This window comes from Periplaneta americana, chromosome 6, assembly GCF_040183065.1.
Source record: "Periplaneta americana isolate PAMFEO1 chromosome 6, P.americana_PAMFEO1_priV1, whole genome shotgun sequence".
Classification (NCBI taxonomy): Eukaryota; Metazoa; Arthropoda; class Insecta; order Blattodea; family Blattidae; genus Periplaneta; species Periplaneta americana.
Window position 1 is genome coordinate 66,362,077 of NC_091122.1, and position 25,636 is coordinate 66,387,712.

Consider the following 25,636-nt stretch of genomic DNA (forward strand, 5'->3'; position numbering starts at 1 on the left):
TCTCCTCGATCCGCAACCTGAGGACGCGCCATGCCGTGGTGATAGGGACCCACAATACATGGATTACTTACCAGCTTATAAAATGAAAGTCGTAAGTCGTCTGATCTTTGATTGCTGTGTTAGTACAGACTCCAAAACAACGCCATTGTCAAGTTCGTTTTGCCGTGAGAGTACTGATTAAGAAATAAGCGCTAACAATATCATATTTTGAGAACTTTACTAATCTGATCTAAACTGTCACAAGACTATTACCTCGACATGAGTTGATGAAAGTCTTTCATTTTAAAATAATTATCGTTGGCCGAGGAAAACATTATAATAATTATGTTATATGATTCGTAATTTCTTTTCTTCGTTATCTGTGAACTCCTCACTTTATTTATCATAACTCATTCACAGACACAGCCAAATCAGCACCCATACTGAAAGAAAAGCTGATATGGTGTTGCAGGTCTGTATAGCCCTGGCGCGTTCCCCTCCAAGGCGATTCACTCCCTCCAGGTAGGGGAATAGAAAGTGCACATCGCACAGAGACTACTGCGCAATGTGCGCGACAGCACAATGTGCAGGGTTTTGGCATGCCTGTACTGCACTGCTGCTCTCTGCGAATTAGATTGATACATAAACGCATATTAAATGATAACCGAGGCCCAATGAACATAATACATCAGTATTGTTAATAACTTACTATTAATTAAAGATAACTTATTTCATTCAGACATCACTGAATGTTACACTGATACTGTATCATTAGTTCATTACCACCACCATTATTATCAGAACCATCACCATCACGACTATCAATATTACGGCCGCTACAGTCATCAACATCAGCGATGACAACCGCGACCAATATCACCGCCGCTACCGCCATCAACATCAGCAATGCCATAACCGCGACCAATATATCCGCCGCTATCGCCATCAACATCAGCAATGCCATAACCGCTACCGCCATCAACATCAGCAATGCCATAACCGCGTCCAGTACAATCGCCTTATTATTATGATGTATCAAGTATTCATACATATATTTCCGTGCAGGAATTCTGCGTTATCATATGAAGGATGGATAGAACAGAGAAAAATTCTCTCCGGCATCGGGACTCGAAGCCAGGTTTTCAGCTGTACGTGCTGACCCTTTCTCCGCTAAGCCACACCGGATGCCAGTTTCGATGCCGGATCGAATCTCCTCAGTTTAAGTTCTGCCTCTCAGTTTTCCCTTAGGTGGCCTACCCTCATGTACTGTGTCACAGAATATGTGACAGTGGCACAATGTCCAACGCACTATGTACAGAGGTGCACTCATTACGAGTGGCTGAGTGGCCGGGAACCGACGGGATGAGCGCCGTCTTGAATTACTAAGTGATTACTTACGCATATCATTATTATGATGTACCGAAGTACATAATTTCCGTGCAGGACCATAACCGCGACCAATATCATCGCTGCTACCACTGTCAACATCAGAAATGCCATAACCGCGACCAATATCACCGTCTCTACCGCCATCAAAGTTGAATGCGCCGTTAAAGAAATACTACCACTTGTACTACCACAATTATTGCCATCGTCCTCTTCCAATTCTCATTCGGACATTCGTGGTCATAATAAAAGGCCTATACCTCATAACAGAAGGAACTACTTGTGAAAAACTAATCATCATTATCATCATCATTGATCATCATCTGATTGAATAAATTGGACTATTTGCTCTTGCCAATATTATGAAATAACATTTTAAATGGCACCCTATAATTTTTAATACTCGTATCATCTGAAATATTATATTTATACTTACGTACTTGCTGGCTTTTAAGGAATCTGGAGGTTCATTGCCGCCCTCACATAAGCCCGCCATTGGTCCCTATCCTGAGCAAGATTAATCCATTCTCTATCATCATATCCCACCTCCCTCAAATCCATTTTAATATTATCTTCCCATCTACGTCTCGGCCTCCCTAAAGGTCTTTTTTTCTGGATTCGCCCATACGTGCTACATTCCCTGCCCATCTCAAACGTCTGGATTTAATGTTCCTAATTATGTCAGGTGAAGAATACAATGCGTGCAGTTCTGTGTTGTGTAACTTTCTCCATTCTCCTGTAATGAAATATATGTATATAATATTTTTTTTATACAGAAGCACTATTACTTTAACTAATTCCTCCTAAGTCTGCCAGGTTAAATAAACCATTATTATTATTATTATTATTATTATTATTATTATTATTATTATTATTATTATTATTATTATTATTATTATAAGTATTTGTTAATTTATTATATATCGGTTTAAGAGACCACGGTTTTTTAAATCTTAGTAATCTCCCTGAAAGCATTAGCAGACAGCCGATAAGGGGTGTTCCTTCGGCTTGGGGGTTGGACGAAGGGCTAACAACCCATCACCGTAAAAACAGTTTGTTACGAAACCACAGCATAAGCCTCGAAATGGGACTGATTCTATGGCACGATTCTTTCTCAGGATAGGGACCGATGGCGGGCTTATGTGATGGCGGCAATTAACCTCCGGGTTCCTTAAAAGCCATTTGTAAGTAAGTAATCTTCCTGGTTCTTTAATGTAGAAATCGCATTAATAGTCTACTTCTTACTTGTTCTACACCAGTGATGTCAACGAGAGCGCAAACGTGCTCACAGCCCGTATGCGCTGATCAGAGCACGTAAGGCACGCAGGTACTGTCGATGACACAGCTCATCTGCCCTGAACCTTGGGGAAGTTATGGGTGTTGTTTAGAGGGGTGTGAGGCTAACTTTGGAGCAAGCGGCTGGCTAACGGTACTTTTGTTGTGAATATACTCTGCTTAATCCCCTTTCTATTTTCTCCAAAAAAAAAAAAAAACAAAAAAAATTCTCTCTCCTCATTTGTACTTGGAAGACGAAGGTGAACGTTTGCTTAATAGAATTGCTGGTGTAAATATATATTGAAAGTTAAGTCGTAGCAATATAACTTTCATGTGTAGTGTACTCCATAGTAACGTGGCGCGGAATTGGTAAATCAATGTTTTTATAATGCATGCTACATTGTATTTCTAACTTTCCCTCCATCCACTCCATCCACTACTAGTGCGAAACTACTACCCCAACCCCGCATTCCTTCCAGGGCAGATGAACTGTGTCACTGACAGTACAAGTCACTGGTGAACACAAGGGTGGACATTACACATTGACGAAGAAGTCGTTCACTAAGTTTCACGCTGACTAGACTCTTGACTTCTTATGTAAGTGAAAGATGAGGTGATGCTCTTTGTCGGTTTGTGGAAATTATTTAGTTACAAAACCAAGCGGTGTCGAACGCCTGAAATTATTAGTTCATCTACAGATTGATATAATATTCAATTAGTTTGTTTTTATTGACATTAAATAGTAGTAAATGTCTTTGAAGATGTATTGTAGAGCTCCTTCCTCACAGCATTGAATTTATGTTTGCAGAATAAAGTACAAACAAAAGAGTGTGCTGCTAATGGCGTAGACTCGTTACATGTCAGTTACGAGTTGTGTCTATAAATTGTCCAGATTTTCGTACATAAATTCTCAGTTTGACGATGTTTCTTACCATTAAGATAATGTTCTGTCCAGGTATTTTGAAATGCGTGAATATTTATCAGAATTCATAATAGAAAAATAGAGACAGTCCAGAGCTAGATGACTCTACATCAGCCGTGGTGAAAATGTAACTCACGAGCACATTGTGGCTCGCAATGGTAGCTGTGCATTTCCTTTGCTTCCTACCTCCCACAACCCCCACCCTCTCATCACTGAAGTCAAACTCCGTTCCATTTGTATTTGTCTCAGACCTGCGAGTGGCGTATCGTCGCAATGTCTCTCTCGAAACCATGTACCTCTACAAAAACGAAAGTTTCAAGTAGGATGGGAGGACGCATTTTTTTGCTGCCAATATGATGAGAATATTAAATGTATGATTTGTTCACAAGTATCACGAGGAAAACGGTTGTATAACATAAAACGGCATTATAAGTTACTACATGTTACTGATGAAACATTAAAAGGTTAAGTGTTATTATTATTATTATTATTATTATTATTATTATTATTATTATTATTATTATTATTATTATTATTATTGCTATTATCTCTGTACGTCGATCCTTTTTCAGCAGATGTACGAATAATGCGGTTAGAGCTTCCATGATTTACAATGTGAAGTTAAATGAAAGCTAGATATAAGGACTTGACAAATGTTCAACCTTTCAAATCTTTGCCAAAAAATAAATATTCGAAGCTTCGTTCTTTCGCTTGCTCTGTTGAAGCTATGTTCGCTACAACTACGTTTGTGAATTTTTTTTTTCAACAATGAAAATAGTAAAAACCAAATTTAGATCACGACTGACAGACAAATCCTTTGTGATCAACTACGACTGGCAGTAAGTGACATAAGTCCTGATTTTGAAACTGTCGCAGAGACATTCTGAAGACAATTAATTTTAGGTTGTGATAATGTGTCCTATGTTTTCTTGTTCATTTCTTTCTTCGTTACACGTACTAAACATTAGTTTGTAGGCTTGTACTGTATAAAATTATATGTAAGTGCTTAACGTAAGGAAAATGAAAATCCGTTAATAAGTCAGACAGTTTCTTCACTTCCCCTTCGAGTGTCCGCCTCCCTCCATAGGTGCTATGCACGTTGCAGGTTACACAGTGGCTCGGCGCACGATCACATTTTCGCCACGACTGGACTAGATCCTTGACTTCCTATGTAAGTGAAAGATGAGGTGATGTTCTTTGTTGGTTTGTGGAAATTATTTAATTACAAAACCAAGCAGTGTCGAACGCCTGAAATTATTAGTTCATCTACAGAATGATATAATATTCAAATTAGTTTGTTCTTATTGACATTAAATAGTAGTAAATGTATGTAAAGATGTATTGTAGAGCTTCTTCCTCACAGCATTGTATTTATGTTTACAGAATAAAGTACAAACAAAAGAGTTTTCTGCTAATGGCGTAGACTCGTTACTTGTCAGTTACGAGTTGTGTCTATAAATTGTCCAGATTTTGGTACATAAATTCCCAGTTTGACGATGTTTCTTACCATTACGATATCCTTTGGTTAAGCCAAGAAGGAGTTCCGTCCAGGTATTTTGAATTGCGTGAATATTTATCAGAATTCATAATAGAAAAATAGAGACAGTCCAGAGCTAGTTGATTCTACATGGATCGAGGAACTTAACTTTCTCAAGGATATATTCGAGCATCTGAACGTTTTGAATTGGAGATCGCACATCTTGTTTTATGTTGATTTCATCAATAAAACTGCTCCCATAATGCAGGGACTAACTAAATACAGTATATCAACAGTAAAATTGTTATCATTGTAGCCATAACCTTAGTACTTCTGTAGAAAACAAATAAAACATTACATAAAAATATGCTCTTTCAGATGATATTAAAAAACTATGCAATTTAAAATGTTATCGATGATGTCACAACTCGCACAACAGTAGTCTAAAAAACATTTTGTTTCCATAAAAATATTTCTTCCTAAACATAAGGTTCGGTATGTCTGAGTTTTTTTGTCCAAAATCCCCTGGTTCAATTTTAATTGCAATTATGCGTTACTTCTGGCACACTCTGTGTATAAATTAAGAAACTTTGACTTCCTACCATATGTTCAAAAAAGTGATAATGGTATTTCGTGGTAAAGTTAAGTAACTCTTTCATAGCTATTCATAATAATGTTTTTAATCTCCCATAAACATAATGTACACAGTCTGTAATCTTAATTAGTGGACTATTTTGATAGTCCCTGGTGTTTGTGTTACTCTTTCACTCTTTGAAACTAGCACGTTAAGCGATTAGAGGAATGCTAACAGACTAAACCTCCTTCTGGATAGCGTCTTGATCTAAAATGACGGTTGCTTTACATTTACTGTAAATATAAACTGCTTAACGCAATTCATGCCACTTAATCAGGGGAATCAAAAAACAGTAAAACCTCTCCTTACGAACAACTCCAAGATACGGAAACTCCTTATATACGGACAGATTTTTATGTCCCAACTGAAGTAATATAAAAATAATGATAAATTTAACTCTCGTTTACGGACACTCTTAGACACGGACACGGACAGCTGTTTCACAGTCCTAAAGCTTGCTTTACCTCCTGACTGCGGAGAGAACTTGGATTTGAAGACCTATACCCGGTTTCTTGAAAGTTACCTATATATACAGAGTTATCTATGATTTAAAATGCTTATATGTTTAAAATGAGTTTCCGAAACAGCAGTTATCGTCATCTGTACAGTTATCTGTGCGTCAACTGGTAACTATACCATGGCCTGTAATTACCTAGCTGTTAGTACTGATTCGAACAAATACTGATATGCGGCGCTACTGTATTACTGCTTCGTAAACTATAACAACTAATATTAAATAATAATATAGACCACAATAAATTAATTTACTATATTATCTGTATAGTTTTAAAAATTTGGCGTTTTATTTACACAACTTAGGTAAATGTTTTACTTTATATGATATATTAGGATACTAATGTGTGTTTATAAAGCCAATTTCGAACATCTCAAGCTTAATTTTCGTCATCAACTTCAGAGTGTATGTCGTCAGTCAAGGAATATTTTATTTTTGGATGTTCTACCAATTCCAATGGCATTTCGGGTTCTGAAAAGTTCATTTGAATACATGAAAGCATTCATATGGGGGAATGTAAAATATTTTAACATGTTTATCAATATGGCTGTCATAGCCGGGCAGGGCATGGTTGCGCCCCACGGTCAGGTAAGATGCAGCAGATAAAAAAGGGTCCCTGTTTTATGGGCGTAGTTCCGTCCTGTTCCCATCAGGTAGAGAAAGGGCATGGCATAGTTGCGCCCTGTTCCCATCAGGTAGAGAAGGGGCATGGCATAGTTGCGCCCCGTTCCCATCAGGTAGAAAAAAGGGCATGGCATAGTTGCGCCCCGATGAAATAGGCAGAGAAAAAGGCATTACGGGAACTCGAGCCTCGTAATCAACCAACCTTATTGATTTCTTATTCGATTTAATATTCATTATCGAACCGTTAAAATGAACACCATAAAATTGGCAGTAATTTATTAACTGTTTTTCTACTGTTTATGCAGTGATTATCAACAGCCTACCGTTAAAATGAACACCATGAAGTTGGCAGTACTTTATTAACTGACATGTTCAAATGAGTGAGCCGTTGGAATATGGGGCCTTAGTAGTCTTGACATTTTATTAGTGTTTTTCACACCGTTTGTGACGTATAGTGGGGTTAATTTAAAATGAATGTTACATTTAGTGAAAAGGGTAAAGAGTTAATAATTCACAATGATTCTAAGTTTCGATTTTCGAAACCCTGTACCATAGGGTTAAAATATCGGTGTACAAACAACAAATGCAGTTCATTTATTGTGTGTGATCGATAAAAAAAGGTGTTATTTTAAATAGCAAAATTGATCATATGCTAGGCCTACCTGATTTCAATGCAGCTACCATTATAATATTTTTAAGTAATTTATTTATTTTATGACAGTCACTTTCATGTGTACTATGCCCATCGGGGCGCAACTATGTCATGTCCTTTCTGCTATCTGATTTCTTCAGGGCGCAACTATGCCATGTCCATTGTGCTACCTGATTTTTTCGGGGCGCAATTATGCCATGTCCATTGTGCTACCTGATTTCTTCGGGGCGCAAATATGCCATGCCTAGGCCTCCCAATTGACCGCCGGGCGCAACTATGCAGTTGCTGAATACAGTTGCAGTTTTGAAGCAGAAGTTACATCTAGTTCTCTCTCCATTAGTATTATTTACCTCGACGATCACGCCAAATACCAACAATTATTGCTTTTTTAAAATCATATTACGATTGAGTTGGAAGTGTACATGTACACTATCTCTTATCATACGGTTCTTTACATAAAAAGCCTTGCACCTACTAGTACAGAGCTCACTGTGTACCTATCAGCCTTCATAATGAAAATTTAATTCCACATAAGCAAAGGACGAGAGTAAGTATTGCTCGACAATATTTCCAGAAATTTAAATAAATGTTGCTTATGTTTTAAGCTTCGATTTTTAAACCTTGTAACCCCACACATTGCCGTCGTTCTACTATGGCGTTCGAAGAGCTGTGGTGTCAAATTACTGCAGCTTGTGTGGCTCTTTTCCTCTGTGTTATGGGATATTATGTAGATAACTACTACAATACACGACTTTGGGTGGCTTCGCACGTGTATCAACATCCTGCTATACTTTCCAAGTGAAACCTACCCTTATCTTTAGTATTTGCCGCACGTAGCCGGCAGCACATGCTCGTCTGATAACATCGGAAGGCTTTTGTTGAGCTCATCATATTTAGTTCGCCGGGGTAGCAAGAATACAGCGAAAAGTTGATTCCTTTCAGAACTGGTGTCGTCTAAAACGGATACAAAGTGCTGAGATTCTTTGTTACAGAAATCCCTTTTTAATGTTTCATAGCTATGCTGATGATCACGTAAGAGTAAATTCCTAAAATACTAATTTGGCCGTCTCTTCAGTGTTGCAAACTAATACTAGATATCACCAAAACAGGATAAAATCACACAATGCTATGTACTATAATAATACTAATAATAATAATAATGATAATAATAATAATAATAACAACAAATTTTTTAGGTTTCGTAACAATCTGTTTTTTACGGTGAGGGTTGTTAGCCCTTCGCCCAACCCCCAAGCAGGAAGACCACCCCTTCTCGGCTGTTCACGGCTGCTTATTCAATATATTCGAAATTCAGATATCTTGGAGCAACAGTAACAAATATAATTGACACTCGGGAGGATATTAAACACAGATAAACATAGGAAATGCCTGTTATTATTCGGTTGAGAAGCTTTTGTCATCTAGCCTGCTGTCAAAATATCTGAAAGTTAGAATTTATAAAACAGTTGTATTACCGGTTGTTCTGTATGGCTGTGAAAGTTGGACTCTCACTTTGAGAGAGGAACAGAGATTGAGGATGTTTGAGATTAAGGTTCTTAGGAAAATATTTGGGGCTAAGAGGGATGAAGTTACAGGAGAATGGAGGAAGTTACACAACGCAGAACTGCACGCATTGTATTCTTCACCTGACATAATTAGGAACATTAAATCCAGACGTTTGAGATGGGCAGGGTATGTAGCACATATGGGCGAATCCAGAAATGCATATAGAGTGTTAGTTGGGAGGCCGGAGGGAAAAAGACCTTTGGGGAGGCCGAGACGTAGATGGGAGGATAATATTAAAATGGATTTGAGGGAGGTGGGATATGATGGTTAGAGACTGGATTAATCTTGCTCAGGATAGGGACCAGTGGCGGGCTTATGTGAGGGCAGCAATGAACCTCCGGTTTCCTTAAAAGCCAGTAAGTAAGTAATAACAACAATAACGATGTCTTGCTTATTTGCCACATCTCATCTTTATGTTGGGGAAGTGTTTTTAAGAGATTCAATAATTTGTGAAACAGTATATTTTTCTTCTTGACCTCTCGCACATTAAGTTAGTAGTTAGTAGATCAGTGTAAGATCTAATATTAAAATGTATTTTGTCTGACAACATGAAATTCATTGCTTTGATTAAACAGTTTACGATTCACGGAAGATCTAATATTAAAATGTATTTTGTCTGACAACATGAAATTCATTGCTTTGATTAAACAGTTTACGATTCACGAGACCTAACCTAAAAATGTATTTTGTTTGATCACGTGAAATGATTAGTATGAATTCCGAAAACGAATGCCACTTTGAAATGTATGCTTTAGAATATTTACTCCGTTATTGTAATAAAAGTCCAAACACGAAGGAAATTAATTAAAATGTGAAATGATATTTCTATCGATTTACCAAGATCATGTATCACACGAAATATTTATTTACACTTAGCCTACCTGACTCTAATCTTAAAATTGTAACCACAACGCAAAGGAACACATACAATAACTATTATGTATTAATATTAATACTGATATTAATTAATTATTAGTATGTTCAAATTTCAATAGCCTCCAGTAATGGGTTCAGATATCTAGAACAATTTGAATTTTCAGAATTTAAACTACCGACAACTTGTGTCACTGCTGCCAACATAACAGTTATGAAATCACTACCAGTTGTAGTATTTCTCACAATCAGTACCGAAATTCGAAACGAAGTTGGCAAAAGAAAATTCAACCTGCAAACTCTAAAATCACCATAATCCACTAGCTTATTTAGTAATGGGGGGGGGGGGAATGATTAGGTTTCACTCTTAGGGTATTAAGTAAGCTGACATCGAATTTTAGGTGAAGGGCCTATTTTTTCTGTTGGGATAAACTAAAACTATTAAATAAGCATTTTCACATTACATAGAATATGAACGTTTGAAAGCTGTTTTATGGTACCTAAAAATGTCTATTTTACTCATGTAGACCTATTTTTAAGATTGTAGTGCCTAAAATTGCCTATTTCTATTTGTTACGTATTTGTATTTTTAAATTTTTCTGTAGCAGTGAAAGAGAAAGTTTTGAATGTCATGGGGTGGGTATGGTTCAAATATCTTGTGATAGTTTGGTTGTAGGAATGAAGGAATTTCTGGAAGATGTCTGGTTTTGTTGAGCACCTGGGCAGACGGTAGAAATGTGATGAATCGGGAGGATATACCGTAGTTCTCCCTAAAGAAATCAGTATGACAATTATTGCTAGATTTAAATATGCATCCATTGCTTCGGTATCATTGGGAAGAATTTTTTTTGCTTATAAAATGGTTCTGCCTAAGAAAAGGGAAAGTTTCACAATATAAAATTGAGAAACATTATGTATTGTAATGCCAATTATAATGTGTTAATGTAAATTCATTGGCAAATTATTTAATTTAAATTGTAATATGAGCACTTTTGTATTAGCAGCCTTAGAGCAATGAGGCCGATGAATTCATTAAAAATTACCAACCGGTATCCATAATTTAAGACTTAACGAAAATAAAGTTTCTAACCGCAATATTTTCTACTATTTTTGTCACTGTATACCGTAATGCTTAATAATTAATTGCATTTTTATAGTTACTGTAGTCTGTGTGGATAGAAATTACATTTTAGCTGCCTAAATCTATGTTTTTAGTGCCGATTTGATATGATATAATGATAGGCCTATATTTCGTCACAACACTTCTTTACATGTAATGGTGTACCTCACATTTCTGTATCCGGTGCCACCATTGACATATTACACTAACACATTATTTGCAGTACACGTCTACACAAATACTCCCAATTACGCTATGTACCTTTTTTATTACTTGTTCAATCTCCCCTTCAGTATTTCTCCTACATTTCATTTGCTATTCTCTTTTTGTTCATAAATCCTAATATATCCAATATTATATACGTCTTTCAAACCCCCTTTTTCCTCTAACTACTATTCACTAAAATCTCAATTTCACTTTTTCTCTATAAATTATCATATTGAATTATTTGTCCCATTTGTTCTTTGACCTTTTCTCCTATATTTCTCTTATATTCATTTACTGTTCCAACGTTCAAAAGTTAGTACTAATTTTATGCTGTCACTTGTTAACTTTTCTTAACCCTTTTTCACTAGTTCCACTCATTCCTATTTGCGCTCACTTTCACTTTCTCACTATTCCACTTACACCTAATTCTTTCTCACTATTCTCACTTCCTATAAATACTTACATTTATCTCTACACATCAGCTTATATAATTTCTCTCTCCCCTATACTTCTCGATCATTTACAATTTCACTTTACTTGCACTTTTTGATCACATCCCCAAATTTTTTTAAACGTATCAAATATCTTTGCTATATCCTCAGCTATCGCAGGTTCTGACCTTTCTTTACTGTTCATCTCTGTCTTTTACTGCCAATTTTGATAAATTCAGGGCCTATTTTAGGTGCCTAAAAGTTACTTTTTAAGGGCCGTATTCATAGACATTCTTAGCTCGGGCTTCCGGTGTATGATCAGCGAACTAACGTTTTTCGTATTCATAAACCAGTGTTAGCGATATGATACAATATGAATCCCACACAAGTAACCACTCGATAGCCGGGGCTAGTTTAGCACGGTCGTCGTAGCGCGGGCTAGCGAAATGTCTATGAATAGCACCCTCAATGCCTAAAAATCCGTGGTCTAGGGTGCGAAGTATAGAAGAGGATGCATCGTGGTGCTAAATCGCTTTCAAGATTTTAGTGGCAGTACACGTTTTAAACAGTACTGATGTCGAAAAAATAGTTTTGCTTGTCGTATGTCTGTGTACATTGATTTATCCTGCACTATTTTGCGGATGTTGATTATATCCAGTATCTAAAAGTCAATTTATCCGGAAATGACGGACATGAAATATAATAAACTCTTGTAAAAAATAATAGCTCTTTTGAAATGAACAAAAGCGTAAAATGACCATGAACTTCAAATCTATGCAATGGAATTTTGTAAATTTTGTTTATTGCGTAAGAAGAAGATATTAATGAAATAAGCAACCTTGTATGTATCCTACTATTGTGTTTTGAGGAAACTTGTAATTATTAGCGGTCGGCACAATATGCAGAAAATTTTGTTGCCAAAATAATTATGAAATAAATATTATTGACTATTACACTTTTACTACGTCACACTACTTTTGAACATTAAAACGGTATGAAAGGACGTCTTTCAACCAATCATGGCTGCTTATCTCAAAATTTTATCGCGTCCCTAGCATTTGTTTATTTTTATCACTACCCTAGCATTTGTTTCTTTGTTTGCCAACATTTCAAACTGCACTGATCTGGACGTCAAAAAAAAAAAAAAAAAACAACAAAAAAAAAACAAAAAAAAAACAAAAAACAGAAAATTACAAACCACTCCAGTCGATGCACAGCACTTTCAAATATGACTCGCATTGGCATTCAAGAACAAGAATTAATAAACGTCATTGGTCATAGCTATGCATCTTTACAAATAAATGACGAGCACCATTCGGAAATCCTGAGTAAGTTAAGGGATACACCATGTACATCAACGAGTTCACTTCTTTTACGCACACGTCCAATATAACATCAAGTGAACCACCAACCACTAAAAAATTCAAATTTTAAAATTGTACCTACTTTCAATAATTCTTTCTTTTAAAATTATTCATGTTTATTTTTTATTTCATCATCGTTAATTAAAACGTTTCTTGTTTATTTCATCATTCCTAATTAAAACTTTTCTAACACTCGTTTATATTATTTAGGTTATGTTTGTAATAGCTTCTGCTATATGATATTATGAATAATCACGTATCAGAGATTGTTTAATACTAAGATTTATTGAAAATCATCTGTCAAGTAACGTTGATTACTGGGATCTGGATAATTGAAGTGGAATGCAAATGTTTTAATAAAAATGAAACTGAATCAACAAAGCCTTCTTGACTAGTAACCGTCCACAGAGTTCAATGAAGATTCCATAGTTGGCACAACTGATAACAAGAAAACAGCTAGTGCGATCTAGCGTAATGTTGAGATGGTACAATAATACATTTGAAGACAGTTGCATTTTCGTAAGTCAATTAATATTTTATTGTATTGGAGTACTTTGTTACTTCTAATCTTTATATAGCCCTACTTTCTTCTAATCGTGTAACAGTCAATTAAATCCAACTCGAGTTTTGATTTTCTCTAGATAAATGAAAACCTCTAATGAGATTACTGTTGATAAACATCTTTGTTCCTGAATCATTAAATGTGGAGCAAATTTACGTCATTAGTTACAAAATAAGCCATTAGAGGGGTCAGAAGCAAAGGGATACAAGTGACATTTCTAAGAACACGAATTAAGTGCATCCAGAGTAAGCTAAAGCATCTAAAATTGTAGTGGCAAAGAGTTGTATCTTTTAACCACATCACTAGAGACAGGATTTATAGGTTTTTACCCGGTTTTTTCCTTACTTCTAAATTCATAATTTTCCGAATCATGGTCATAAAATTCATATATGTAAATTCTGTTTGCAGGAGCACACGTAGGACCACAAAATTCGTTTCCTTTCCTATAGTTTATCGAAGGAGGAAGTACCACTTTCAGAAACCGAAAGCAAATTTTTATCTTTCAAAATCTGTCTCTTCCTCACGTAATGATACTTATCTAGTAATTGTCTTCGTAATCACATAGGGCTTGTATACCGCAGAACACCCTGCCAATTCTTGATCTGGGTGGAAATGGACCACCAACATGGCCGTGTTTGGTGGGAGGAGGGTGAAGGGCACGTGACCCGCGTCGCATTTGTTTCAACTACAATGACATCGAAACCGATACTATGCCGTAAAGACAAAGTTATTGTTCTAATCCCCTATGGACAGTTTCAGTTTTGGTTCTGTTCCGGTGGGTTGTGGGTGTTTTTATACGGCTGCGACAGTAAAAGTGATTCGTCTAGTTTCACATGTGTGGGAAAAGGTGAGTGAGTAGTTTCAGTTTGAGCCACAGTCACACCGAGGCATGCCGGTATCGGAATGTTGTCCATTCTCTTGGTTATTTAGCAGTGTGTTTGTAAAAAGTTCGGCGGTGTGCGAATACTATTTTCCCCAACGGGAAATGTTCTGGTCTACAATTATTGAAAACAGTATTGCCTGCTTCTTGTATTTAGGCGTTTAGGCATTTTTTATCCGGTTGTGCAAACTAGCGAGAAAGTTCTGTGCTACTGCAATAAATAATACAGTATTATAACGTTATTAGTGTGAATACAGTATTTTTATGAAGAAATGTGTTCATTTTCGGCATTGGCGGTGACAAAAAGGAATTAATGAAGTGATATGATGACTAAGCTAAATTGTGAAGAAGACGATTGTAAATGCTAGTAAGTCTGATTGAAACTTCGATCTCGCTATACTAGACGGCATTTCGGAAGCAGTCAGCTGCTATATGCGCCGTAGCATTTCTGGTATGTGACGTCATAAGCTTGTACAGTAGAACCAATCGGAATCAGTCTATAACAAGTGCTTCCCGAGTTCGTTTGTTCACGTGTGAGTGTTTCAATACATTGAATAAGTAAAATTATCATTTACTCTGTATGTGTAAGATAAATAAATGGAAGAAGAGGCTGTAAAAAAGACAAGTATTGCACAGGCAGGCGCTGAAAATAGTGTTTAAGGTGTATAATTATTTTAAAATCGTTGACGAGCAGAACGCTGCCGGCCATTTTGATGCTGACTGCAACGTTGCCAACGCGCAAGAAACGACTGCAGAAGCATGTGGTGTGGGATTGAGAACCGTGCAAAGATTATTGTTAGCGAAGGAAAGAGGGTTTGTTTGATGCCATGCTTACAGTAATCAACGGTTAAGGTCATTATTGTCTTTTGAGAATTTAAATTCTCTCCTACGCTATTTGTATTGCACGTGCGCGTGAAGTACGATGTGGCAATGTTGTATGCTGCCTTGCCGTGTATATATATGTATATCAACGCAAACGCTAGCAGACTACCGCCTTCCGAATTGTCGTCGACTCTATACACCAAAAAATTTATCTGATTTGCATTGTGATTTTTTCACTTATCAGATTAAACTGAGAGCTGGAATAACTTTACAAATATAGTGGCACAAATTAAGTAAATATATCACGTATAATACACTACATTTCCACAATTCCACTGAATAAACATTTCACACATACATTCTTCAGTGCATAATTATTCAGTTATTATTGTGATTGTATTCAGCAGAGGCTTTTGAAATGGGTACCATAGTATTGCCAGTTTCTGGAAAGAAAAATGGGTTGGTTTTGATTTGATCAGGCTTTCAGTATGCCTTGCATATACGCTTTTTGCTCTGGGCCATAGTGAAGGAAGCAGTGATGGTGTTACCGCTGGATTACGTGATCATTGTGTGCGACAATGTCGGAGAAAATGATCCGTCGTATATATAAGGAACAAGGATATTTGGGGAAGTCTGATTGGGTAAGCGAGTTTGTAGTTTTCGGAGTGATCACCTCGTTCCTCTAGAACAGTGTGCTACCACAGTTTAGTATATACAGTCACGAAGCTCAATACGTAGGAAATATGCATGCATAGATAGATGCTAACCACTAGGATCGCTACTATCGCCTCATCACAGACAATGCGAAATAGTACCGGCACAGTCTATTGTTCATAGTACCCTCAACAACTCAAGCTTCGTGACTGTATATACTAGACTGTGGTTCTACGATTTTGAGATTATTTTCAATGTATTTCTTTTCTCCCGCGTGTGGTACTTAGCGGATCGAAGTTTGACTGAAGTGTGGAGTTTCGAACAAGAAATATAACTAAGGAGCTCTCGTATTAAATGGAAAAAAATATATTATTTCTGTTGAATGCTAGAAGTGAATGGAATGTATTTTTTTTTTTTTGGTAAAGTCATTTTTAATTGTACTTTTACGCAGTGACAGTGTCAGATATTTATTTTTTGGTGATTAGCATTTGTGTGTGCATAAAGGTGCATCTACACGGTTCAACTTTTCTTTCAACGTTACTCATTCAAGCAATGCATGCATGAGTGAACGAAACGCATTCAATTATGCATGCTTTTTTCCCCACTAAAAATGAGAATGCATGCTACAATTGAGCTGATTGTTCTAGGTAGCCGTGAATAAACTGAAAATCGTTTTGTTTGGTGATTGTGGATCTTTTAAGCTGAAAATGGCGGCAAGTACGATTAGCTTTATTGAAGATATCGCAAATACGAATGCCTGTGGAGTGTTCAACCACAATTTTGAGAATCAAGCAGGCCTAAGTATTGGATTGATATTTAATATTAATTAATTAATGCATATACGTAGTGAAGATGACGTTCAACACGGCGCACTATGTAGACACAAAATCTGCATGCATCTTAATTGAACGTACGTTTTCAACTTGATTCTTTCAATATTCTCTCCAGATTGCATGCGCACGCGCATGAAAAATTGAACCGTGTAGATGCAGCTTAACTTAAGGGGAAGAAACTTTCATTCTTTGTGCTCCACGCCATTGAAATTGTGGAAATAGACTGCTACTAATCAAGGCAAATGTTTATAACATTGACATACATTAGTTTTCAATTTGTTAATTCCTAGAAGCGAAACAAGTTTAAGCTAAAACTGTAGAAAACATATAAATCTAAAACACGAACTTCATCATTTTCTGCGCTGTGATAAGAGAACCTTTGATGAAGTACAGTAATTTTATTGTTACGGGACATTTGTGCTCTAAATTAAACAATTTAAGTAGTGGATAAATTGGATGTGAAATATTCTGAAAGAAGCATAAGACAACTGCAATTTTCAATTATTGTAAGTTGTACACAGTTGGGGGACAGTACGGAACCCGACTTAACTTTGATTCGACATTAACCCATCTATAGCCTACCTTCCGTCGGCTTTTTCATTACTCTAATTCAGTAGTGTCAGAGTTATAAGCTCCGAAACCGGTTGTGGTGCTAGAGACGTCCAGTCGGAGCGTGAACTTGCTTATGTCTGTGGAAGCAACGGAGCACGCAACGAGTTATAGTGAAGCGCTCCGCTCCGTTTAGGCTGTGTCTGACAACGCTGCTCTAACTTCTAAAGAGCTGTAATCATTTATGACTATCATGGTGCGTTTGAAAAAGTTTTCTTAACATTAATTAGTGGTGTAGGAATATCTTTATAGCACACTGATCCGTGTAACAGAACTTTCGAACAATATCATTAAGCATTATTATTTTAATGTAACTCGAGTTATAAATCATGTAAATATAATTCATTATACCGACCTTAAGAAATTGTCCCGTGTCATAACTGCGTGGTTCAAGGCATGCCTTGGACTAACGTTACGGAATGAGGGCAGATTCGAATCTTCATGGAGGAAGAAATTTTCTCATTGAATTTTGATCAGTGCATGGAACCGGTGCCCATCCAGCATCGTGTTGAATTTGAGGATCTACAATGAGTACCTATGTCCGGTTATATGGGGATATTATCGTGCCAGCCACACTTTATCGCACTGCTGGTTGTATGATCGTTAACCTCCGCTGAGGTATATGGACGTTAGGCTGTTGCGCTACGAATTTGTTTTTTTGTTTTTTTGTTTTCTTTAAGGAATACAGTAATTGCTTATTGTGATACGTAGGTATCGCTATGTTTTTCATTTATAAAGAGTGTGCTAAGGAGTCTGTTTTTAAAAGGCACTATATTGGCCTACTTTTTTTTTTTTTTCTTTTTTGGATTCTTAAGATTTAAAATGTACAGAATCATTTTTTTTTCTCCATTTAAACCTGTAAACTATTATTTTGTAAAAAATTACTTCAATTTTATGATTCCAATGTGTGTGTACAGTAGTGGCAAAAAAACCGGACCGACCCTTGTAGCTTGATTTCAGAGTCTTGTTCACTCCAAAGCACGATAGACTGGTAACTAAGACTTTCGTGGTTCGAATCCTGCCTGGGAAGGAAACTTTTTTTTGTTCCTTATTCAGATTTATTCCCAATACTTTTCGATTGCAGCGATATTTTACTACTTAATTAACTTATTATTTCAAGAACATGAATTTTACCAGCTTATTTTCTAATGTCGTTCGAAATGGGCTACTGGCTGCGTCAGCAGTCGAAACTACAACGATTTCAATAGATTACTCGCTGTCTTGTGAATGCAGGCGTGGCATGCGCAGTGGATCATTTCGGGGACTTTGATTATTACGTCGGTCCTGTTTTTTTGCCACTACTGTACATAACATAGAGAAATGAGTCAGTATATTATTTTGTCACTGTGGAGAATAAGGGGCGCATGAATTAAATTTATTTACTTACTTACTTACTTACTGGCTTTTAAGGAACCCGGAGGTTCATTGCCGCCCTCACATAAGCCCGCCATTGGTCCCTATCCTGAGCAAGATTAATCCATTCTCTATCATCATATCCCACCTCCCTCAAATCCATTTTAATATTATCCTCCCACCTACGTCTCGGTCTCCCTAAAGGTCTTTTTCCCTCCGGCCTCCCAACTAACACTCTATATGCATTTCTGGATTCACCCATACGTGCTACATGCCCTGCCCATCTCAAACGTCTGGATTTAATGTTCCTAATTATGTCAGGTGAAGAATACAATGCGTGCAGTTCTGTGTTGTGTAACTTTCTCCATTCTCCTGTAACTTCATCCCTCTTAGCCCCAAATATTTTCCTAAGCGCCTTATTCTCAAATACTCTTAACCTATGTTCCTCTCTCAAAGTGAGAGTCCAAGTTTCACAACCATAAAGAACAACCGCTAATATAACTGTTTTATAAATTTTAACTTTCAATTAATTAAATTTAATAGCCATAAATAAAAGCTTAACTTAGTTCATGTCCCCCTTATTCTCCATAATGGTAAACTGATACACAAAAGCATTTCTCTTTGTTACATATACATACATTGGAATCGTACATTTGAGGCGATTTTTACAAAATAATAGTTTATAAATGATAGACAGTACGAGTACGTTTTGAGATATGAAAAATTAAAAAAAAAAATAAAATAAAATAAATAAATAAATAAATAAAATAAAATAAGTAGACTAGTAGGTACGTGATGCCATAAAAAAAGAAATAGACTCCTTGGTACTTCCTAAAATGAAACACATAATTTTTTTAAACACGTTGAAAATATTCCTTTTTTCATCTCCTGTTATGAAAAATATCTGTGTTATACAAAAGCTTTTGTATTATGTGCCTTTTGCAGTTCGGTACTTGATGAATGTTTTTGTGGTGAATTACGTGTGTCGGAACTTATGTATTATATTTGTTTTGCAGGTATGCACCGCCTGTTTGGGGGGCTAGTTGGTGGACCATGGCACCACAGCCACCAGCGATGTTGCTCACTGCTGTTTGCCTGTGGCTGCTGCTCTCGGCCACGCAACTGCATGCAGGTAACTATAGACCAGTTGGCGACTGAATGATATATATATATATATATATATATATATATATATATATATATATATATCAATCTGCAGCTAGCATTCTGTTCCATTTATTACCTTAACATAAATATTAACTCATCACCTATACTTGGAAGCTACTACTTGCCACACTGAAAATTTTTGTTTGTTATAATTAGAGCCCGGATGTTAGGCAAAAAGCCTTTTTTAAACTGAGTGTATGTATGAAAGACCTATTAGAGATAAACACGTTTCTACACATTTGGGGACGATATGCCCAATTTTTATTTTGCCTTTTTTAGCTCCCGTTGCCTGTTTTAAGATTAAATACTTTTTTTTTTTAGCCCTTTACGTCGTTATTGTACGTTTTCTGTTTTTTAATGCAGTTAAAATAAACCGCATATAAATTATATCAAAAAACAAAAAAGAACGGTTGTAGAAATTAAAAATATATATTCACCTCGCACAAATATTTGCTGAGAATCTTATTCTCCAGCAATACATATGTTTCCAAGAAATTGTAAACTTTTCTCCTCTATCGATTCCATCTTTTATGTCACTTAACAAAGATGTTTGAACAGTATAACCCTTAGTGCTCAGGTCACTTCGGGGTTTACCAGCGAAAGAAAGGGGATGAGGGAAGTATTAAAAGCAAGTCTCCAGGTCCCGTTACTGTTGTCGCTTGCACGCACAAGTCACGCGTACTTTGAAGTCTCTAATCCCTTCTCACACCCCTCTTTTTGAGACCATACACAGTCGGTTTTTCCCGATCTCTGAAAGAAAGTAGACACAGTCCTTCTGAAATAAGTTGTTTTAAGTTTGCTCCAATCACTTCAGTAGAAGCAAAAAGATCTTTTTGCACCATGAAAAATGTCCTCTCTGATAGGCGGCTCACTATGACAGTTGACAACTTAAAAAAGCATCTTGTTGTGACATGTAACGAAGGAAAGTGAGTACCATATGGGATAATTTATTAAGTACCGTCGCGAGGGGTGACTTTGTGCCATTCGCGAAAAACGTATGGAAGTATTCTTTAAGACCGTGACAAGGTTTTAAAGTTTACTTCCTTACATTTAGTACTCTGTAAGACCTTGTGACTGTTTTAAAGACTACTACTTTACGTTTTTTTTATGAAATGCGCGAATGGCACAAAGTCACCCTCCTGGCACAAAGTCACCCCGCGCGACGGTACCGGTATTTGTCTATTTTTTGTCTGTTTCCATGAATAATAAATGCCTATTTCACTGCCTATTTTTACTATTTTTAGCGCCTATATGCCTGCCTATTTTAACCAAAATAAATGTCTAAACATCCAGGCTCTAGTTATAATATAACTTAGTAGTAGCCCATAGACGGAGAGAATGGTTTCCTTGGGGGGGGGGGGGAGCAAAGCAAAACTATAGAATCCCCATATAACGAGATTATGGGGGAACATCATTTATCTCCTTCCCCCGGTTATAGCTTGACCGTGGTACAATATATCGAAATATAATTATTTAATAAAGGTATTTTCGAGGGAATGTTTCTTACAGTGTTACATCCACATTCGCGATGTTTCGGACCGAGTTGTATAATGCTTGAACTGTAGGTTTACTACAAATTATAATAGGGCATAACTTAAAACAATCTCCCTCTTTTTCTCTCTCGTACAGAAACACATGCATACATCAATAAAACTACGTAACAGTGCTAACAGAAACTTTTTTATATGAAGTTTACCTTCCTGAAGATATCATAATTATGAAATGCAAACTCGAATTATTTTATTTAATTTCGTCTTTAAGTTTACACATTATACCGGGATCACTTTTCTTTTTTCTGCAATGTTGTGCAGTATGTTATTCATATTTCTCCAAGTGGCGGCCTGAACACCTGTAGACTTGTACAGGCTGTTACAAAAGAAACATTACAGTGCTTCCATTCCTCAAATGAGGTATAGAAATTCTTATACATACAGAAATTTAAAATAAATATTATAGTCCAGACACATGATCTGAAAACATTAATTCATCAATTTAAGAACAGAAACTTAATCATAAACAAAAGCAAAAACGATCGTTTGAATTCAATATTTTCTAATGTAAAAAAAAAAATCAGACAAGTTTGGGAGGGCAGTGCCCCCCCACCATGCTCCCCCCCCCCCCATAACTCCGCCTATGTAGTAGCTTATACAGAGTGTTAAAAAAGTATGGAATATTACTCATACCCTTTTAAATTTTAATTTTACAAAAAGTTTTGTACAAAAGTTGTTGGAGATAAGCCATACAATGTAATACCAGTGTTAGAAAAAAATAGTTATTCAGCCATATAGAGTGTGACAGTAAACATTTTTTTTAAATAGCACTCTATATTAAAATTTACATATTCCAAATCTTCATTAAATCGTACGTATGAATGTGTAGAAATTTTACCCGTTCACCCCATTTCATATCTTTCAACTATTTATTAAACCTGTTTCGTGGACTTGAGACAAATACGTATGTAAAATCATGTTGAATCGGCCATAAAACTAAACAAAACACTATTACTAACCAACTTTACAACAAATGCTCAAAATGAGAACCATTCAAAGCTAAACAGTCTATTGTAGTTATGAGATCAGACGTGTAACCAGCGAATAGGGATCATAAAGAATGGACACTTCGCGTTGGTACCTTTGATGTAGCCGAACTGATTTCAATGACCTTCAAGCCAGCTAAAGCGTGAGATTCTGCTTTCTCCCTAGAGTTGGCGTTGACATCACACCAGCTAGCAGTCGACACAGCAGAAATATAACACATATAATTAATATATCTAGGCACATTATGTACTCAAATAAAATAAATTGGATCCATAAAATAATAAATCCGTCATTAACTGTAATGTCTAGACTCTAGAGTTGAGAGTTGAGACATTGAACCCAACAACAATTAAAATATGTAATGATTTGATAGCACTGCAAATGGAAAAACAAAACTCTTACGAGAAGCAAAACCATATACCTATATTATATTATATACAGGGACAGCATTTTATTTTTACTTCAATATTTATTGTACCTGAGTTTTTGAATGTACTTCACTCCCACCTCCTCTACTAGTAAACTTCCAATCGTTCTCCACACAGAACCAAGACCGCATATACAGTACTGAGTTAGTGAGTATAGTACGTTCCAGAAATATGTTCGCGTTTTCCAGTGACGAAAGAGCTTTCAATATTGAATCATATTTTCGCACAGGTACTGTCGTCCGTTTGTCTACGTCGCATCCCGGTTTCTCCCACCTGCTTCTGTTCGTCCCTCTGTAAAGTCTGGTAGCTGGGCTGTCTTAGCTCTTTTCTGAAAACATTTATTTCTGTTAGGAATTGGACGTATACGTAATATTATACAACTGTTTAAAATAACTTAAATAAAAGGGCCTCATTAAGTAATTAACTGTCACGTGATTTCCCCCTTTTCTACGACCTTGCGACAAAACCACTTGAACGGACAGTAGACAGCATTTCTGAGTAATTTTATCTTTTCGGATTGGGTAGAAGTGATGATTAAATTTACAGTACGTAAGGTACTCTTTTATAGAGTAGGTACAGAATTATTTCAACATGAGTTACTCGTACGAAGGACGAAACTGGTAATTGGAATTAGGTACAATAGTCTATAGTGCGATAATATGCACAAAAGAACTTAAGCGTGTATCGAAATGAACGGCCACCATTTTCAAAAATGTGTTGAAATATCCATATTATGATTATTTTTAATTAACTTCATTCTCTATATTGTACGCTGATGTGCTGTAACAGTACAATATACAATGCATAATGAATACGTCCGAATGGATAGCTCAATTCGTGAGTAAAAACACTAAGTGTTAATACAGTACTATATTTTGATTAAACAAAAACCTAATGAAAATGATCAAACTCAAAATTGCGATATTTCCTGGTTTACATAAATGGATGAACTACTTTTCTTCCCTCCTATACATAGTGAAGTGATTTGTATTTTACGCCAGTATCATCGAACTCCAGTCTTGGAAGAGGGAGCAAGCAGTGTTTCCGGTTCTAGACCTTAATCCAAAGATATAGCCAGGTTAATATTAAAAATGTTAGTAAAAATAAAATGATGTCCCCGTACAAATAGTAAACGAATTCGATACTTAATTTTATAATGTATTATATTATTTTATAATATAATTTATGATATCTGAAATATAAAATATTATTATTACAACTAGTTTGTCACTGAGAAATAAGGAAAAGCTGTTAACTTGAATTTATTTGAAGCAAAGCGTTACTGGATTATGCAATAAGGTAGGCGATGTTTGGATCCCATGTCTCAACTCTATTCTCAATTATTATCTTAGCCTATACTCGATGACACTAACCTCTAGCGCTTGAAAGTGGAACTATACGCTGGCGCACAGAGAAACAAAACACAGGAAAATTCGCTCAGTGTCCATTCTTTATAATCCCTATTCGCTGGTGTAACTGTGAGAAAGACAATGGAAAGCGGACGTGGGTCGACAGCATAGTTTAAGTAAATCAAATGTAACATCAGGCCTATACAGTGTAATCCATTCCATAAAAATGAAATATTTTATTTTCTTGTTCACAATTTGATTCCTTTCTGTCATTTAAGGTTAGAAAGAGACACTTCGGATTTAGTGAACCTCGGATATAGTGAGCGAAATATGCAAGTCCACAGAAGTTCACTATATCCGGAGTTGACTGTATTTCTTTCTGATATACTACATAATTACTTCTCGAACCTACCAACCAACTAACCAACCACTAAGCCATCCAGCCATCCAATTATCCAGGTAGCTACCCAAGCGACAAACTGAACCAGCCACCATTGTACAAATAAATAAATATAAAATTCAGAACCAACAATGGTGAAATGCACTTGGAGAACTTAACAAAATTTATTCGGAAAACGTTAGCTTATTCATCATTAAATTTAATCATATAGGGTGGATAAATGCAGTACCAACGTTAGAAATTTTATATCCGAACAGCACCCAAAAGTCAAACAAACAATTTACTTCTATTTAAGTGACTAAATTTACCTAATTTTTGTTTGTTGTAATTGTTTTTTGGGAGACTTCATTTTATTTATTTTTTGAGGTTAGATTAATTCCAACTTTATTTTTAATTTTGGGTTGGAGATATCAGCCGTTAATAGGATTACAATATTTGTTATTAATCAGAATATAATTTGATTAATAGGATAAAATTGTATACCTCGGAAGTTTGAATTATATATTTGTACAGGGACATAATTTTATTTTTACTAACTTTTTTAATATTAACCTGGCTATACCTTTGGATCAACGCCGTTTCCTACCCCCTTCCACACTGGAGTTCGATGATACTGGCGTAATATACAAACAAATCACTTTACTAGGTATAGGAGGGAAGAAAAGTAGTTAATATATTTACGTAAACTAGGAAATATCGCGCTTTTGATTTTGATCATTTTATTAGGTTTTTCTTTAATCAAAATACAGTATAGTATTAACAATGAGTGTTTTTACTCATGAACTGAGCTGTCCATGTGGACGTATTCATTATGCAGTGTATATTATACTGTCTACAGCACATTAGCGTACAATATAGAGAATGAAGTTAAATTGAAAAATAATCATAATATGGGGATATTTAAACACATTTTTGAAAATGGTAGCCGTTCATTTCGATACAGGCTTCCGTTCTAATGTGCATATTATCGCACTATAGACTATTGTACCTAATCCCAATTACCAGTTTCGTACTTCAT

At 36.0% G+C, this 25,636-nt stretch overlaps 1 protein-coding gene across 1 annotated transcript in view; it reads left to right on the top strand.

Annotated features, from left to right (window-relative positions):
* LOC138701404 (interference hedgehog-like) overlaps window positions 1–25,636 on the top strand; it is a 408,867-nt gene that overhangs the window by 320,453 nt on the left and 62,778 nt on the right. The window contains exon 2 of the mRNA XM_069828262.1: window positions 19,754–19,869. Within this exon, the coding sequence (XP_069684363.1) occupies window positions 19,791–19,869 (79 nt within the window). The 5' untranslated portion in view covers window positions 19,754–19,790. The remainder of the gene's footprint in view (window positions 1–19,753; window positions 19,870–25,636) is intronic.